General features: G+C 34.7%; 1 protein-coding gene and 1 long non-coding RNA gene across 2 annotated transcripts; one reads left to right on the top strand and one right to left on the bottom strand.

The window, feature by feature from the left end:
* The first annotated feature begins 1,643 nt into the window (after positions 1-1,643).
* LOC138714654 (tigger transposable element-derived protein 2-like) lies at positions 1,644-4,395 on the top strand. The gene is made up of 2 exons (XM_069846717.1): positions 1,644-1,810; positions 1,917-4,395. The coding sequence occupies exon 2, from the start codon at positions 1,933-1,935 to the stop codon at positions 3,838-3,840; it is 1,908 nt and encodes a 635-aa protein (XP_069702818.1). The 5' UTR covers positions 1,644-1,810; positions 1,917-1,932; the 3' UTR covers positions 3,841-4,395.
* Positions 4,396-11,227: 6,832 nt separating this feature from the next.
* LOC138715614 (uncharacterized) lies at positions 11,228-13,620 on the bottom strand. Its single transcript, XR_011336510.1, has 3 exons — positions 13,499-13,620; positions 11,483-11,591; positions 11,228-11,388 (listed from the first exon to the last, which is right to left on the bottom strand). It is a non-coding gene; the product is annotated as an uncharacterized lncRNA (long non-coding RNA).
* Positions 13,621-19,667: the final 6,047 nt, after the last annotated feature.

The raw sequence follows: 19,667 nt of genomic DNA, 5'->3' as shown, positions 1-19,667 counted from the left end.
TTTGCTTTTTCATTAAAAGATTGTAGCTCTTGTTGTATTATATCGTGAGGTATGTCGGAGAATATGTTATTTACGAAGCTAATAATGTGGCAGACAGTGTTGCCAAACTGTGAATTGCATTTACCGCTGCACAAGCTTAAAGAAACCGCTAAACTGTAGTTCAAAAACTCCAGATTTTTCTGTGGAGAATTTTATAAAAAAAATGTAGACTAAATTATGGAAAGTGTGTATCACTTTGTAGACTCTATATTCTATGCCAAATCGTATGGACAATTAAATCTGAATATTTTGCATTCAATATCACCTTACACCATTTACATCGAGCTTTCCAACTATTACCGGCAACTTCTTCCACCGAATCTTTCGACATGTTGTGTTTTGCTTTCCCACATCTATACTTTTGAACATATGCGGCATATTCCTTCATAATTGAATGAAGTAGATCAAGAATATACTGGATAGTATAATGCAGAATGATAAATTAAATAATATAACATATTATATCATATGTGAAAATAATAATTCAGTTTTATCTACTCTTTATGAATAAATATATAAATTCATTTACAAAAACAATTCATACATAATTAGATTAAGAATTTAACAAATGTGGCATATTATCGCCGCGCTCTCATGGTTAACATTCGGCAGGACTTTGAGTGGCCTCGTGCATAACATTCGGCAGGTCTTTGAAATTTAATTACATTATTGTTTTCAATTTCTTATGTCGCCGCTCCAATCACTCGCCTCAATTTCAATATTGCAACCAATAAGCTGCTTCCATTATTAAATGACACCTACTTGTCTAACCCACGTAGACTAAAACCGAGGTTGCAATGTCTTGTGCTGAGGACGAACATTAAGGTATGTGATTAAAAATTATTATTAAAGAGTTATTATTAAGAGTTAAGAATGTCAACGTACTCGTATATGAAAAAATGATAATAATAATAATAGTAATAATAATAATAATAATAATAGCCATTTAACAATATAACAAACTAGTGCTTATTCTTATCGAGGAAGTAGACGTGACAATGTAACGCTTAGAGTGAAACCTACAGAGCAACAATCAGTCGGCAAAATGATGTTTTAAAAGCACACCGCACGTTATTGTATGATGCCGACATGTTAAGCATGAGAGCGCGGCGATAATACCTTATTTGTACAACAACAATGGGTGAGGCAGGAAATGGATTTGGTTGTACCAAATCCAGTTAACATAAAACGTTCATATTTCTTTTTATACTCGCACAGTGGAAAATTATGATAATATCATATTAAAATCTGGTTTATGGTTACCGTAAAGTGGGGTGACTTTGAACGCCGAGGTGACTTTGAACAGTAATTTAGCGCCTTTCTAAATTAAATGCTGTACCCTGCTGCGATAAAACTGAACTAGTTGCACAAACATTATAAGTAGCTAAATATCGATACTTTCACTTGATGTAACAATCGAAAAGATATTGTCATGCTCACCAATTGAAAAAAGGGAAAATAAAATTTCCCGAAATGTACATTTTTCGATACCCCAAAAACATTTGCACTGTATAATAAGCAGTTTAGGTAATAGAACTGTAATTGAGCCTTTATGTCCAAGGTAAATATCTGAACGAAAGTCTACTAAAAGTTTAAGACGCTAAGTTTATTCGCCAAGACATAATTAAATAAAATGTGAGGGCTTGTTATTCACGGGGCGGCTTTGAACAGTGGGAGTGGCTGCCATGACAGATCAGCTGGTCAGTAATGGTGAATTGTTTGCGTGTTTTGAAAAGCTATAGTGTGTTTATTTGATCTGTAAATTTACTAGGTATGTATATGTAATAGTAAGTTCATGCATTTACTAATATATTATTATAAAATGGCATTATTTAATAATTAGGCCTAAATTAACATTGCTTTGTTTTCATTTGTAGGCCTACAGATACCGGTATGGTGAGGAACTACAAACCAAGTCCTGGTTTTCGGAACTACAGGAACTACTCAGAAAGTACTCTTGAGGAAGCCCTGCAATTAATTCGAGAAAACAAAATGTCACTGAACAGGGTGTCCCAAATATTCAAAATACCGAAAGGAACTCTGTGCAATAAAATGAAAAATAAACATTCAAAAAATCCTGGTGGACAAACTGTTTTTACAACAGAAGAAGAAAAACAGTTGTGTGATTGTGTGATTCAAATGGGGGATTGGGGATACCCATTAGATTTCTTTGATATCAGGATAATAACTAAAATGTTGTTGGACAGAATGGGACGGAGAGTTGCAAAGTTTGGGCCTACAAACCTTCCTGGTTTAGATTGGGCGAAGTCCTTTCTAAGTAGGCACAAAAATATATTATCATTGCGACAAAGCACCAACATCAATCCAAACAGAGCATCTCTTAGTAGGGAGGTTGTTGAACAGTATTTTGACAACTTGAAAATATCACTGAACGGTGTACCACCTGAAAATATCTCCAACTTTGACGAGACAAACTTCGGCGATGACCCTGGGAGCAAGAATGTTCTCATCAAACGTGGCAGTAAATATCCTGAGAGAGTAATGACACATTCCAAAACTGGATTTTCAGTCATGTTTTGTGGAACAGCTACAGGTGTTCTCCTCCCAGTATACGTTGTATACAAATCTGAGAATATGTGGAGTACGTGGTGCCGAGGAGGTCCTTCAAAAGCCCGTTACAACCACACAAAAAGTGGGTGGTTTGATGGGTGTACATTTGAAGATTGGTTCCTCACTGTCTACTTGCCTCATGCTAAACGGCTAACTGGTCCAAAGGTGATTATTGGAGATAACCTGTCTAGTCATTTTTCAGTTCAGGTCATCAAAGCTGCCAATGAAAATGATGTTAGGTTTCTCTGCCTACCACCCAATTGCACCCACTTGATGCAGCCACTTGATGTGGCATTCTTCAGACCTTTGAAGGGTCATTGGAGAAAAACTTTGGCGCAATGGAGAGAGGAATCAGGGATAAATGGTAATTTACCGAAAGATGTTTTCCCTTCACTACTGAAAGCTACACTGAGTGCAAATGAAGCCAGTTCTCCTGCAAATTTAATATCTGGATTCAGAGCTACTGGCATCCATCCCCTGAACATGTATGAAGTAATAAGAAAACTTCCTGAATGCCAGTTTCAAAATGGAGAAGACAATGAATTTTCTATGAAGTTGAACGATTCTGTCTTGGCAATGTTACAAGTTCGAAGAAGAAAGACTGCTACAACCACCAGAAGGAGAAAAGTAGCAATCCAGCCTGGTAAAAGTATATGCATAGAGGATTTTACTGAGCAGACAGAGCCTTCGACAAGTCAAGACAAACAAGTCGTTGCCAAGAAGAAGACAAGTCATCCGCCTAAACAGTTGCCTGTGGCTCATCCTTCGGAAGGAAAAAGAAACAAAAAAAGAATGACATTACCAGATTCAAGTGATGAGTCAGTGGATGAAGAATTGCTTCACCAACTAAGTGCAAGTGAAGATAGCGAAGAAGGAGACGATTATCGAGAAGGCATTCTGAAGGAGTATGAAACAGAACAAGCTACTGAGGACATAGATATTGATGACCATACCAGTGTGCTTCAAGGAAAATATGTTCTAGTGAAGTTTTGTGGGAAGAAAACTGTAAAACATTATGTTGGACTTCTTGAGAGTGAGGATGAAATTACATTTCTGAGGAAATGGCATTCGAAGGTGGAGTTAAGTGAAGTGTTTTTTGTATGGCCTACTGTACCTGATAAATCCTTAATTGAAAAAGGTGATATTTGCAAGGTTTTACCTGATCCCAAAGTAGACAGAAGGGGAAGACTTTCTTTTGGTGTCATGTTTGACAGTTATAATATCCAATGACTGCTTTCACTGCTGTGTTAAATATGTATTTCTCAAAAATGTGCTATTTTGATTACTAGCAGATTAATAAAATTGTTCTAGAAAGCTCTGTTTTTAAATAATTTTTCTCATTTTTTGAGTATCTAACATAAAATTTGCATTACTGTGAAAATTTAACTACAATCATAACAGAACCTTCCAGATTTTCGAAGAAAACTCATAAATAATAACAAAAATATTTTGAATTAGCAACTTCAAAATTTTATTTCTACAGAAAATACTATGCCCTTTCATATGAAAGGGGTATCATTGAACAACATATGCTGAGATGGGCATAGAATGGGAAAATCTTTTTGTGTTCAAAGTGACCCCGACCAGTGGGGTGACTTTGAACAATGAAAAATAATTTTTTAAAATTGTTTTTGAAGGTTTAGAAATTATTGAACTAGCATTTCTATAATCTGTAGCACCTCTTGCAACTTTCGAAGAAAGTTGATTATTAATAGCTAGAGAAGTTTTCATTTACTTCGCAAAAATATTTTTTTTGTGTTCAAAGTCACCCCACTTTACGGTAACTAATATTGTTGTCTGGGGCCTGTTTCTTAAAAATACTAGTTCAATAGTTCACCAGTTACTAGTTACCAGAGTATATTTCACCAGCTCTAGTAGATTCTGTTTCTCAAACTATTTTACCAGTCTAGTAACTTGTGACAATTTTTCACTAGTCACATGATCTGTTTCACTAGTCAGCTGATTGAGTTCATTTGTTTATAGCCATTGGTAGGTATTGTTATTTGATATTAGAAGGCTAAGTTGTTTGTGTTTTGGTTGTGATTTCTCTTTTCGGTTGAAATTCCATCAGTTGAAAGCAAATTAACTATACTCAATATGATTAATGAATCGAAGGATTATCATTCGGTGCTTTTTCAAGCATGTTAACAAAAAATGATGAAGTAAACGAATGGACAAAAAGTGTTGTAATGTGTGGGGCTATGGAACTGATTCCTCAGAACAAAGATTATGCATACGTTAGGGACACTTACTGGCCCAACATTAAGAAAGTAATTTTGATAAGTACCAATTCAAGTTCACAGTATCGTAATATGAACATATGATGTAGCTAGTGGGTCTACTGCCGACATGAATGCCACTTATGACTTGATGAAAAATTCGCTAATTTTTTTTTCAGTTTTATATTTGATCTATTCATAAATTATTGTCGTTTTATATTTAATTTGTAGGCTGGGGGAGGAAAGCCAGTAAAAATTACTGCAGTTAATGAATTGGTATTATAGTATTAGGAAAAAATTCTGCAAGTGTTGCTGGTCTAGGACAGAAAGACTAGACGCATTGGAAAATAATCAACATCCCTATTTGTAGAGCAATTTGTATTTGAAGCTTTGCTGATAATGCAAGACTTCTATTTTTTTGTCTTGTTATGGCAGGTCCCACTATATTTAACAGCTTTTCAAGCTTTTCAGTACTTTACCTAAACCGTTCATTATATTTAAACAATGCTCCCGTAAAGGAATAATGATTGTTCTTACTCGATATAGTTTTAGCTCTTCTCACAACTTCTTCATCACTTCATTTGGAATCGCCAAACCAGATATTAAAAGAAAATAACTACAATATTTTGTTTTATCTGGGAAAGGTTGTCACTGGTAACTGATAATGTAGAAATCATCAGTCTTTAGAGTCTTGTAGGAATATTCCTGTTGAATACTAGTGTAATCAACTAGATTAGCATTTTGAGAAACAAAATCACTTATGAACTGGTGAAATCGACCAATATTACTAGTCTGTGAACTGGTAACTACTACTTTACCCTTATAGTTTCTAGAAACAAAAACTTTTACAATAAACTAATATTACTACTGTACAGACTAGTATTACCAGTCCATGAGTTTTGAGAAACAGGCCCCTGGAAGTACATAGAAACAATTATAATTTATAACATCTTTACAAAAAAAAAAACTTAAAAATATCATCTCCCTTGTCGGAATCATAAAAAACCGCCAAAGAAATAGCTAGCCCCTGACGGTAAAATTCTGTAGCTGACCATAGTCCTGAAAACATCAGATTTAGCTACAAAACCGCTGACTTGGCAACACAGGTGGCAGATATGAACCAGCTGCGTGAAGGTTTGCAGCTGTATTATTTAAGTTTCATTTCCCATTGTTGATGCCAAGTCGTTTCTGCTTGCTATAATATCCTTGTTTAACTTCAGTTCTACTGCTTCCCTGGAAGCTGAGAAATATTTCATTTCATATCTATACTAATAATAAATCTATAGCCGAAATTTTTCTGGTAATTTTCGATTTTCCAAAAATAATTGGTCCTAACATATATAATTAACCACCCTGAAACCGAAAATCGCATTTTTGAAATTTTTGTTTGTATGTCTGTCTGTATGTTTGTTACCTTTTCACGCAATAATGGCTGAACCGATTTATATGAAAATTGGAATATAAATTAAGTTCGTTGTAACTTAGATTTTAGGCTATATGGCATTCAAAATACTTTATTTAAAAGGGGGGTTATAAGGGGGCCTAAATTAAATAAATCGAAATATCTCGCTTATTATTGATTTTTGTGAAAAATGTTACATGACAAAAGTTTCTTTAAAAATGATTTCCGATAAGTTTTATTCTTTACAAAATTTTGATAGGACTGATATTTAATGAGATAAATGAGTTTAAAATTAAAATAACGTCATCTAAGATGGTGCAATGAATTAAGAACAAATGACTTCGTCTATAAGGGGCCTTGGACAACAACAATCGAAACAGGGGCCTTGGACATCAACACTCGAAAGCTATTAAACATAGCCTACAGAGAATGTTTCTGTGTTTGTATGAAGTACTATCAGAAGCTAAATTAACCGATTTGTATAATTAATTATTATTTCACTATTGGAAAGTGTAGTTTCTCTAGATGGACATAATGCTATAATGTTATTACAGTAACGTCTGAGTAAATCGAGGACAGGTAAGATTAAAATAGCTTCTTATGCACAGAAAATTTGATAGGCTATTTTGTACATTCGTTTTCTGTATTTCTTAAAATAATATTTATGTACACTCATTTTAATCTCAGAGAATTAACGAACAACGAGAGTGTATTGATTTAGTATGGAGTAATAGTACGTTAGCTTAGCAATCCATTATTTTATAATTCAAATTTTAACTATGCTCAATTGAATCGTGTTAAAATACATAAAATATATATGCAATAAATGCAATGCAAAAAAAAAATGGGTAATGAGCGAAGCAGATTATCTTACGCTGTTGTAAAAGTTGTTCCCTGGATCAAACGTCCCATTTTAATTATGTAATTATTTTATATTTATGTCTAACAGGTGCAGCGGAGCGCACGGGTACGGCTAGTAATATAATATAATATAATATGATACGATACAATATGATATGATATGATATATGATATATCATAAACTGTAATATACTATACTGTGACATAACATAATATTTGTATAATATAGTTAGTATAAAATTAGTTAGGAAAATGCATTAAAATGCTATAACGAATACTGTAACATTGAAACATTCTGTATTAAATAACGAACGTTTCATTACATCTAAAAATTATGTTCATACAACAAAAGTGACATCAGTTTCGAAGATCTATGAATCTGTAATTACTATAACTGAATTATTATAGTTTGATAATTAATTTATTAGTGGAATATTGTGAACAGAGTTGTGTGTGAATTTATTTATTTTCATTATAGATTTGATGTAAAATGTAAATACCTACTGTTTCGTTAAATTGGTATTCTATATCATATTTAAGACACACATTAACTGGAACGTAAAATAGAATGTATAATCACTTACAATCTGAAGATTAAGCACTATTTGTCATAATCAGCACATAAATCCATACAATCCATGGATTGCATTAGAGAAATGGCATTTGTCTTCGTCTGTTTTGCCTCCTAAGTGATCATATTAAGTATGGTGGGTCCCTATCACCACGGCATGGCGCGTTCTCAGGTTGCGGATAGAGGAGACGGCCTCCAGATATGGAGGGTAGCTGCGAATATATTGAATAAGCAGTCGTGGACAGCCGATAAGGGGTGGTCCTCCAGCTTGGGGGTTGGGCGAAGGGCTAACAACCCATCACCGTAAAAAACAGCTTGTTACGAATTCCTACAGTAAGCCTCGGAATAGGACTGATTCTCTGGCACGACCACAGCAAAGGAATAAGGTTTTGAGATTTGGCACTTGGAACGTAACTAGTCTTTATAGAACAGGAGGGGTAACATTAGTAGCAAAAGAACTAGCTAGATATAGAATAGACTTTGTGGGAGTACAAGAGGTTAGGTTAGATGGGAATGGCATATCACAAATAGGAGATTACTTGTTGTATTATGGGGAAGGAAACAATAATCACCAATTAGGAACAGGATTCTTTGTACATAAAAGAATAAAATCAGCAGTAAAAAAGGTCGAATTTATCAGTGACAGGTTATCATATTTAGTACTTAAGGGTAGATGGTGCGACATCATAGTTATAAATGCTCACGCCCCTACAGAACAGAAAGACGACTATATAAAGGATAGCTTCTATGAGGAATTGGAACATACTTTTGATCAGTTCCCTAGGTATCACATGAAAATTTTATTGGGGGATTTCAACGCTAAAGTAGGACGGGAGGATATTTTTAGACCAACTATTGGAAAAGAGAGCCTACACGCAATTAGTAGTGACAATGGAGTTAGATTAGTCAACTTTGCCACATCGAAAAATTTAATTGTCAAAAGTACAACATTCCCCCATAAGGATATACATAAATATACTTGGACTTCTCCAGATGGATTGACACACAACCAAATAGATCACATCTTGATAGATAAACGGAGACATACTAGTATAGTAGATATTCGAACTTTCAGGGGTGCAGACTGTAATTCTGACCATTATTTGGTGATTGGAGAATTAAGAGAAAGATTATCAGTAGCCAAGCGAGTAGAGCAACAAGTTAATATTACTAAATTCAATATTTTGAAATTAAAGGACGAGGAAGCTAAGCAAAATTATCAGGTCGAAATTTCGAATAGGTTTGCCACTTTAGAAAGTTCCGAAGAAGTTGAGAAAGAATTAGATGTTAATAGCGTGTGGGAAACTATCAGAGATAGTATCAAAATTGCAGCTGAGCAGAGCATAGGTTATTATGAAACTAAGAAAAAGAAACCGTGGTTTGATGAAGATTGTTGCGTGGTAGTAGAAAGAAGGAAACAGGCAAAATTGAAATTCTTACAGGATCCAGTTGAGGAGAAGAGAGATAATTATTTCAATGAAAGACGGGAAGCAAGTCGTACACTTAGGAATAAAAAGAGAGGTTACTTGAAGGAAAAACTGAATGAGGTAGAAACAAATAGTAAGAATAAAAACATTCGAGATTTATATAAGAGTATAAAGGAATTTAAGAACGGATATCAGCCAAGGGTAAACGTGATCAAGGATGAGAATGGTGACTTGCTTGCAGACTCTCCATCAATCCTAAACAGATGGAAAAACTATTTTGCGCAACTACTAAATGTTCATAGGCCAAATAGAAATGATCGGGACGATATTGAAATACAAACTGCTGAGCCATTTATACCCGAACCCACGCTTTCAGAAGTCGAAATTGCGATAGAAAATCTGAAAAAGTACAAGTCTCCAGGTATCGATCAAATTCCAGCAGAATTAATACAAGAGGGTGGGAGTGCATTATATAGCGAAATTTATAAACTTGTACTTGCTATTTGGGAAAAGGAAATTGTACCAGAACAATGGAAGGAGTCCATAATTGTACCTATTTTTAAAAACGGGGACAAAACCAACTGTGGTAACTTTCGAGGAATATCACTTTTGTTGACGTCGTACAAAATTTTGTCCAATATTCTTTTGAGGAGATTAACTCCGTACGTAGATGAAATTATTGGGGATCATCAGTGCGGTTTTCGGCGCAATAGATCGACTATTGATCAGATTTTTTGTATTCGGCAGATAATGGAGAAAAAATGGGAGTATAAGGGTACAGTACATCAGTTATTCATAGATTTCAAAAAGGCATATGACTCGGTTAAGAGGGAAGTATTATATGATATTCTTATTGAATTTGGTATTCCCAAGAAACTAGTTCGATTAATTAAAATGTGTCTCAGTGAAACACAGCAGAGTCCGTATAGGTCAGTTTCTATCTGATGTTTTTCCAATTCACTGCGGGCTAAAGCAGGGAGATGCACTATCACCTTTACTTTTTAACTTCGCTTTAGAATATGCCATTAGGAAAGTTCAGGATAACAGGCAGGGTTTGGAATTGAACGGGCTACATCAGCTTCTTGTCTATGCAGATGACGTGAATATGTTAGGAGAAAATACACAAACGGTTAGGGAAAACACGGAAATTTTACTTGAAGCAAGTAAAGCGATCGGTTTGGAAGTAAATCCCGAAAAGACAAAGTATATGATTATGTCTCGTGACGGGAATATTGTACGAAATGGAAATATAAATATTGGAGATTTATCCTTCGAAGAGGTGGAAAAATTCAAATATCTTGGAGCAACAGTAACAAATATAAATGACACTCGGGAGGAAATTAAACGCAGAATAAATATGGGAAATGCGTGTTATTATTCGGTTGAGAAGCTCTTATCATCCAGTCTGCTGTCCAAAAATCTGAAAGTTAGAATTTATAAAACAGTTATATTACCGGTTCTTCTATATGGCTGTGAAACTTGGACTCTCACTCTGAGAGAGGAACATAGGTTAAGGGTGTTTGAGAATAAGGTGCTTAGGAAAATATTTGGGGCTAAGCGGGATGAAGTTACAGGAGAATGGAGAAAGTTACACAACACAGAACTGCACGCATTGTATTCTTCACCTGACATAATTAGGAACTTGAAATCCAGACGTTTGAGATGGGCAGGGCATGTAGCACGTATGGGCGAATCCAGAAATGCATATAGAGTGTTAGTTGGGAGACCGGAGGGAAAAAGACCTTTAGGGAGGCCGAGACGTAGATGGGAGGATAATATTAAAATGGATTTGAGGGAGGTGGGGTATGATGATAGAGACTGGCTTAATCTTGCACAGGATAGGGACCGATGGCGGGCTTATGTGAGGGCGGCAATGAACCTTCGGGTTCCTTAAAAGCCATTTGTAAGTAAGTAAGTAAGTAAGTAGAAAGATCGATTATTCAATTGATAGGATATTTTATGAGATTGTCACAACTGAGATATCTATTGTCAATTACTTTTGTATGTCAGAAGGCCTTGACTGACTGACTCCATTCTGTCTCAGTCATGTCTACAAAATTCACATTTAAACATAAATAGTGCAATTTAACATCACAGTTCATTACTCAGATTCTACAGAAATTATATTTACCATTAGCTGATCTCGTCTCCTTTTGTTGTGGGTTTCTATTCTGCAATTTTATTGTGGTAGAAAGCATTATCCATAATAATCATTTCCACCCACTTCTGGATTGTATTCATGGCACCATAGTAATCTTGGCCAGTCTTCAAATTGGATGCAAAAAGTTAAATCTGCATCTATAAAAGAGACAAGATATTTAGATTCTAGAATAGAACACATAATAAAAGTTACTACACTATATATAGTTTAATAGTATTGTAGTTACATTACCAGGTTCCAGCTTGTACAATGACCAGTCTTCCTTCCACAGCAGGTTGATGCATAACTCCTTGAACCTTACCACCAACGATACTGGTTTGCTCCATGAATGTGTTGCAGTCTATGAAATATACATGGAATTAATAATGTTACAACATTTATTCCCTTTACTATCTTAAAATATTGTAATAAAGCCTGCCATTCATAAAAATCCACGTTTGATCCAGAAAAACAACAGACTTTGGACCCTCACTTTTCATATTTCTCACATATTCTCTTAAAATTAATATTTTTACTTTCTCTTATGTGAGATTGCCCTCTTTTTTCAATTTAAACCATATTTCCTTCAAAATTGTCCTTAATGACGAACGTGATCCTTCAAATGAAGTATGTATCATAGTTTTCCTGTTACATGGCCCAGTACCAGCATGGCTGTTACTCTTTTTCCTGAACAGGAATGAAAATAGTACTGGTAGTGATAAATAAGAAGTAATTACAAGAGTAAAGTCTACAGTCTTTTAACTTATTAAAATTAAAAAAAATAAAATGTTACTGCCATAATTTTCTTCATCTTGATTCGGTCTATCATATACAAATCTTGCAATGACTTCCTTGGAAAAATTATCTGATGCAGGTTATAGATTGTGGATATTTCTTGTTTTTCCCTGGTGTAGACAGCATATGCCTCTTTTCAGATTTGGTAATAATTATTTCTACTGCAGTCTATGAATGCTGTGATAAAAGTATGGAGATTATATATATATTTTATTTACAGTATTTACTTACAAATGGCTTTTAAGGAACCCAGAGGTTTTTGCTGTCCTCACATAAGCCCACCATTCGTCCCTATCCTGAACAATATTAATCCAGTCCCTAGCATCATATTCCACCTCCCTCAAAATATTATCTGCCCATCTACGTCTCGGCCTCTCCAAAGGTCTTCAAACTAACTCTATATGCATTTATGGACTCACTCATTCGTGCTACATACCCTGCCCACATCAAACGTCTGGATTTAATAATGTTAGGTGAAGAATACAATGCTTGCGTTATGTAACTTTCTCCATTTTCCTGTAACTTCATCCCTCTAAGAACCTTACACTCTAATACCCTTAACCTCAGTGGGAGAGCGTTGGTACGTTTAACCAAAGGTCCCGGGTTCGATACCCGGCCCCGCAACAATTTTTCCCTCGAAATTATTCAAATTAACTTTACAGGGAGTTATTCCTGAAAGCGTAATTTGCATAATACACGTCACTGTACGTAACAGAAAACCACAATTTAAAGTCACACAGAGTTAGTGTGCACTCAAATGTTGGTTGCTTGACTGTTGTCAGCCCACTTTGAGGTCTGTGGATATAGAGGGAAAAATTGGATCGGTGTCTGGTAGAGTTCCCGGGTAGCTCAGTGGGAGAGCGTTGGTACGTTTAACCAAAGGTCCCGGGTTCGATACCCGGCCCCGGAACAATTTTTCCCTCGAAATTATTCAAATTAACTTTACAGGGAGTTATTCCTGAAAGCTTAATTTGCACCCTTAACCTCTGTTCCCCTCTCAAAGTGAGAGTCCAATTTAATGCTTCTTATACATACATGCCTGTGGTGTAACAATATCTGGAACAAGTAAACATATACTATGCTCCTTTTTAATTATACCTATAGCCTTAAAGATTATGGTAATACACTGAAGTACTTGGGACAATAATAAAAATATTCTTCTGCGTTATTGAATACGTATTTTTTTTTTACTTAATTTCTAACAAGAATATTTTTATACATACGAAAGGTTATCAGTGATGGGACTTGTATTTCTAAGTAAGCTTAAAATTTTTCAAAATTCAGTTGCATGTAAACTCAACCACATGCATTAGTTTATCATGAAGTTGCATTAGATTAGGTTACAGAAAAGTCTTCGTATGTTAAATTATGTGTAAATATTTTTTAACACACTATCATGGATGCATCCTTATGGAATAAGATCTGTACTGATCCTGTCAAATATTATCTATAAAAACAGGTTGGCCTACTTACAAGAGATTTGCAATTCTTGCCATTAGAACCGCTTTGGTTTGACAGATATCTTCCTATTCTGCTTCAGCCTTCAATTGTTTGTACATATTAACCACTGCTTATTGTAAACTGTATTTTCTTTTTTGATGTAGGCCTATAAGTTCTTCAGACTCTTTCCTTCTGGACATGTTATAACCTTAAAATAAAATGGTTATTGCATTTTAAAATATGAACTACACATTAACCTAACTTCAACCTTGATTTTATTCACTTTCATTAGACAATATTTGTAAGTATGATTTGAGGCTTTCTCGGCGTTGGTTCGCTAATATGTTTTCGCGGGATATCAGCCGAGTTAAGATTTTGGAATGCTCCAAGCTATGCTCCAAGAGATAGCAGTCGAAAGCTTGGAGCATTCCAAAATCTTAACTCGGCTGATATCCCGCGAAAACATATTAGCGAATATTTGTAAGGTTATGTAAAATTATATTACGCAATTCTCCAAAATAACTGCACCATATGAGACACTATTGTCTTTTGTTCCACTGACTTCTGTGAGATGATAACACATGGATTTAGTTTGGAGCTATAAATACTTTCAATATAAAAGTCATTTGTTACCTGTATATTCTAATGGATAGTTGGAAGTTTTTATTACAGCAAACTAATAAACCATGTGTTTATCACTATATACATCCCTCATAAGCCAGTGAAACATGCCCTCTTTGATGTAGCTTCTCTGGAGAATACCTTATATTATGGTAAAAAATGTAATTGTTATATCATATTACTTATTTTTATATGAATAATGTTTTAAAGTTAAAATAATGCTCTTACCTCAGCAGAATCATCTGTAGGCATAATTATAAATTTCACTATTCTAGAATATAAGTATGCCTATGTAATATAATATCTTAATACAATATATTAAATAACAGTGAATCTTAATACAACACAACATTAATAAAATTCGTTCGATGATCGCCGAACAGTTTAGATCAATAAATTTTAAAGTGTTCGAAGAAGTTCACGGACTGGCAGACAATGGCAGTACAAGAATAGACATGATTGCCATCCCGCCAAATAACAACAATGGCTACATCATCGATCCCACCGTTAGATTTGAAAAACAAAAGAGCCAACCTGAAGATGTAAATAGGGAAAAAAACGACATCTATGTACGTACCGTTCCATATTTCATGGACAAATACGGTCTACAACAAATTGAAGTAATAGGCCTTACGGTCAACAATGATCTTCAACTAATTAATTAGTACCTACTTATAATTACATAATTATGTATATTATTTATACTTCCAACTGCCTATTGCACAATATGCTCTGTCTTTGTGGCAGCCTGTTAATAAAGGGAGCTGTTATCGTTTAGATAAATAAATAAAAATGTTAATTTATTGTAATATTGCAATGTAATGCTCCAAAATTTCTACTTACCTAGAAACATACAATACCGGTAGTTCTGATAATAATAATTTGCACCACAGAGTTGTATTATGTGATTTGATGGAAATAGTAACTTCACGTACAACTCGCAATTCCCGGAACATATTATAATCGCGATATAAAATACACGCACAATATTATGTTTGAATAAATCTAGTAGCAGGCGGGCTTTCCGCTTTAATAATAATTCCAAGTGTACCAACATAAGAACTACAAAATGACTAACTATCATGATATCTAGAACATTGAGTTCAACGCACAAGTGTTGCCAGTAGTGAAGTGAACCTGGGGGCTGCAAAAACACTAGATTTCAGCTGGTGATCACGTAATGGGGGAAAAATGTTGAAGTTGCATCTTAATACCTCAAGATATGCTGTGCCGACAATATATAAGGACCGCTGGGTGGAGGTCGGTGTTTGGGATGGCCCACAAGCAACAAATTATACTAAATATGTGTAAGATTGGTAACCTATGTAATGAGTACCGGGTACTAGGGAATTACCAAAACTAGGACAAAACCTATAACAACTTATAACCTTACGTGCACTCGTTTTAGAATACAAATATAATTCACTGTTATGTGGATTTAATAAGAGAAATAAGAAATAAATAGTTTTCTTACAACTCACCTTCAATAATATTCTTGTAAATGACTTCAATCCGCCTGCTCTCACGTCTTACGCCACACTCGGAACTTTGAAACTCTCTAAATAAGAAACTGTTCGTTTCCGTTATAATACCGTAACTAATATTGGCGGGAAAGAAAAGGCATGTACTTCAAGGGAGTGATGCTATCATTTATTACTTGTCAGTTTGCTATACTTCGTATTTGAATATTATTATATTATATCATTATTTTATTTTAGATGTCTTATAATGAAGTAAATTCAAATTAATTACATTAAAAGCATGCCTGAGATAGTAGCCAATAAGAGAACCATTGTTACTGAGATTCAAATACTAGCCAATGAGAGCAAGAAGAAACGCTGGTGCGACTGTCTACTGGACGGTGAAATCACGCTATAGGAAAGTCATAATTTCACAGCCAGATAGCGCTAGTGTTGCTCGTTCGTTTCCGTTATAATACCGTAACTAATATTGGCGGGAAAGAAAAGGCATGTACTTGAAGGGAGTGATTTATTAGTTGTCAGTTTGCTATACTTCGTATTTGAATATTATTATATTATATCATTATTTTATTTTATATGTGTCTTATAATGAAGTAAATTCAAATTAATTACATTAAAAGCATGCCTGAGATAGTAGCCAATAAGAGAACCATTGTTACTGAGATTCAAATACTAGCCAATGAGAGCAAGAAGAAACGCTGGTGCGACTGTCTACTGGACGGTGAAATCACGCTATAGGAAAGTCATAATTTCACAGCCAGATAGCGTTAGTGTTGCTCGTTCGTTTCCGTTATAATACCGTAACTAATATTGGCGGGAAAGAAAAGGCATGTACTTGAAGGGAGTGATGCTATCATTCATTAGTTGTCAGTTTGCTATACTTCGTATTTGAATATTATTATATTATATCATTATTTTATTTTAAATGTGTCTTATAATGAAGTAAATTCAAATTAGTTACATTAAAAAGCATGCCTGAGATAGTAGCCAATAAGAGAACCTTTGTTACTGAGATTCAAATACTAGCCAATGACAGCAAGAAGAAACGCTGGTGCGACTGTCTACTGGACGGTGAAATCTCGCTATAGGAAAGTCATAGTTTCACAGCCAGATAGCGTTAGTGTTGCTCGTTGTTCGTTTCCGTTATAATACCGTAACTAATATTGGCGGGAAAGAAAAGGCATGTACTTGAAGGGAGTGATTTATTAGTTGTCAGTTTGCTATACTTCGTATTTGCATATTATTATATTATATCATTATTTTATTTTATATGTGTCTTATAATGAAGTAAATTCAAATTAATTACATTAAAAGCATGCCTGAGATAGTAGCCAATAAGAGAACCATTGTTACTGAGATTCAAATACTAGCCAATGAGAGCAAGAAGAAACGCTGGTGCGACTGTCTATTGGACGGTGAAATCACGCTATAGGAAAGTCATAGTTTCACAGCCAGATAGCGTTAGTGTTGCTCGTTGTTCGTTTCCGTTATAATACCGTAACTAATATTGGCGGGAAAGAAAAGGCATGTACTTGAAGGGAGTGATGCTATCATTCATTAGTTGTCAGTTTGCTATACTTCGTATTTGAATATTATTATATTATATCATTATTTTATTTTAAATGTGTCTTATAATGAAGTAAATTCAAATTAGTTACATTAAAAAGCATGCCTGAGATAGTAGCCAATAAGAGAACCTTTGTTACTGAGATTCAAATACTAGCCAATGAGAGCAAGAAGAAACGCTGGTGCGACTGTCTACTGGACGGTGAAATCTCGCTATAGGAAAGTCATAGTTTCACAGCCAGATAGCGTTAGTGTTGCTCTATCTGAATTCAAAAGGAAAATAATTGAATGAGTAGAAAACTTTTCGTTCACAAAATGTTAGGGTACACGATGTCTCCCCTGACGCTTCGCCCCTGCTCCCACAAACTTGTGAATTGTTTTCCCCGAGCAAAGGTTTCCTGTCGGCCGGAAATGGATTCATAAAACCGGGCACTCCGGGCGACCGGATATCTGGCAACCCTAGGTAGGATGGCCAGTTCCTTTCCTCCTCAATTGCATACATCACTGACTAGGTACATATTACACTAATCAGAATTCAGATGCATAGGCTACAAACAATATTGTTCTTCCTCTGATACATATCGTCCTGATAATAGATGTACATATCAGTCAGAACCTGAATCAGAGGATAATATCCTATTTATACCTTAAAAAAAGTGGCTTGTAGGTATAACAATCACATTTTGTCACCAGGGCCGATGCTAGCAAGAGCTATTCACAACCAAAATCCATTATTCTGATCTCTACTGTGCACAAAACATTGAAAGTGCAACAGCATAGACATTTTCTTTAACTACTATTTCACATTTTATGTCAACCTTGTGCATAAACCAGTAGGGTCTAATATTCGTACTCGTATTTTGGTTTGTTAGATCTTCCTAAAATTTCACATTTAAGTGTGTACACTTGTTTATTATAGAGTTTAAAAATTAAAAAAAACTAATATGTAAATAAGCTTTAAGCTCTTTTTTGTTTTAAATAAACGCGCTTGGTTGAAACTTGCACTAAAACTAGACGTAAGTGCAAGTTAAAGCCAACATAAATTGAAATAGCCTATAGGATGGAAAATGAGGTATTAAATGTCTATTTATTGCGTATAATTGCTATTCTTGTACCTATATGTTAATTGTAATTTATTAAGTTTATGTACTTTTTGTTAACCATTATTAATAAATATCCATATCACATTTAAGTGGTGTCAAAATAGTAAATTAATCTTACACTGAACAGTAATTGATAATAAAACATTTGTCTTCATCAGTAGAAATGTGATCTGGTAATAATTGCAATGGTGATGTGCACAAAGAAAGGAGGAAGGAAGCAATGTTGCCCATGATTAAATTCTGTTCACCAGAAAAAGCCTGATCAACTTAAATATGCTGGCGTAGCCATGTACTTCACAAAAGGATGGAAGTTAACTGTAGACCTACATTATTATTATTATTATTATTATTATTATTATTATTATTATTATTATTATTATTATTATTATTATTATTATAGTTGATTATTTATTGACGCCGTATGAACTACTAGGTTTTTAGCGTCGATGGGATAACGAGATACTATTTGGCGAGATGAGGCCGAGGATTCGCCCTAGATTACTTGACATTCGCCTTACGGTTGGAGAAAACCTCGGAAAAAAACCCAACCAGGTAATCAGCCCAAGCGCAACTCGGGATCGGCAGGCAAGCGCCTTAGCTGGCTGAGCTACGCTAGCGGCTACATCGTTATTGAGAAGAAACCACGGAAAAGGTGAACACTAGCTGTGATGAATATGGTAAAGAGCTAGATGAGAATCAGGAGGAGGACTAGAAGTGAAAACAGACAAGAGAAAGAAAGGAGAAGAACGATGAGAAACATAAGCATTACAAATGACATAACATTTATTTATTTTTTTTTTCGTTGTTGGTAACTCTATACCATCTATTAGATGCTTTATGGTTATGCTAACAGATTGAGTTACTTGTCAACAATGTGACACTGAAACGTGTGTTCAGGTTACTGCTCAGCGACAGTCTTGATGTATTTTATATTTTGATGATTGGTTAATTAATATTAACCCGGCACACTCACATTCATACAAATTTCCAGACTCTAGACACCAGGTAATTTTTCTTCTTCAAGAAAAATTCACCGAGAGCTGAGCCCGGGAATCGAACCCGGGACCTCCGGATCTGCAAGCCAGCATGCTGACCAACAGTCAAACAACATTTATTAACTTACACAATGTTCACTTTACACAATAACCCATTAATCCAAGACAATGAGTCAGCAACACGAATTAAAGTTAAATTTTTGTTGCAAGAAATAGTACATAATATATTTTGTTATAAAGAAAAATTTGTTATAACTTATAAGATACTTTTCTTTTTTATATAATTTCACACCTATATTTAACTCTTCAGAACTCAACAAAGAATAATAAGACAATGGGTATAGGTAACAAAAATTTTAATGTACATGAAATCATTTGTTGCTTATATCATTTGAAATTTTTCAGGTATGACCGAAACAGTGGCGCACTCAGAAAT

The sequence above is a fragment of the Periplaneta americana genome, chromosome 15 (genome assembly GCF_040183065.1).
Source record: "Periplaneta americana isolate PAMFEO1 chromosome 15, P.americana_PAMFEO1_priV1, whole genome shotgun sequence".
NCBI lineage: Eukaryota > Metazoa > Arthropoda > Insecta > Blattodea > Blattidae > Periplaneta > Periplaneta americana.
Note: the sequence above shows the minus strand (reverse complement) of the source record. Positions and strands in the feature narration are given on the sequence as shown.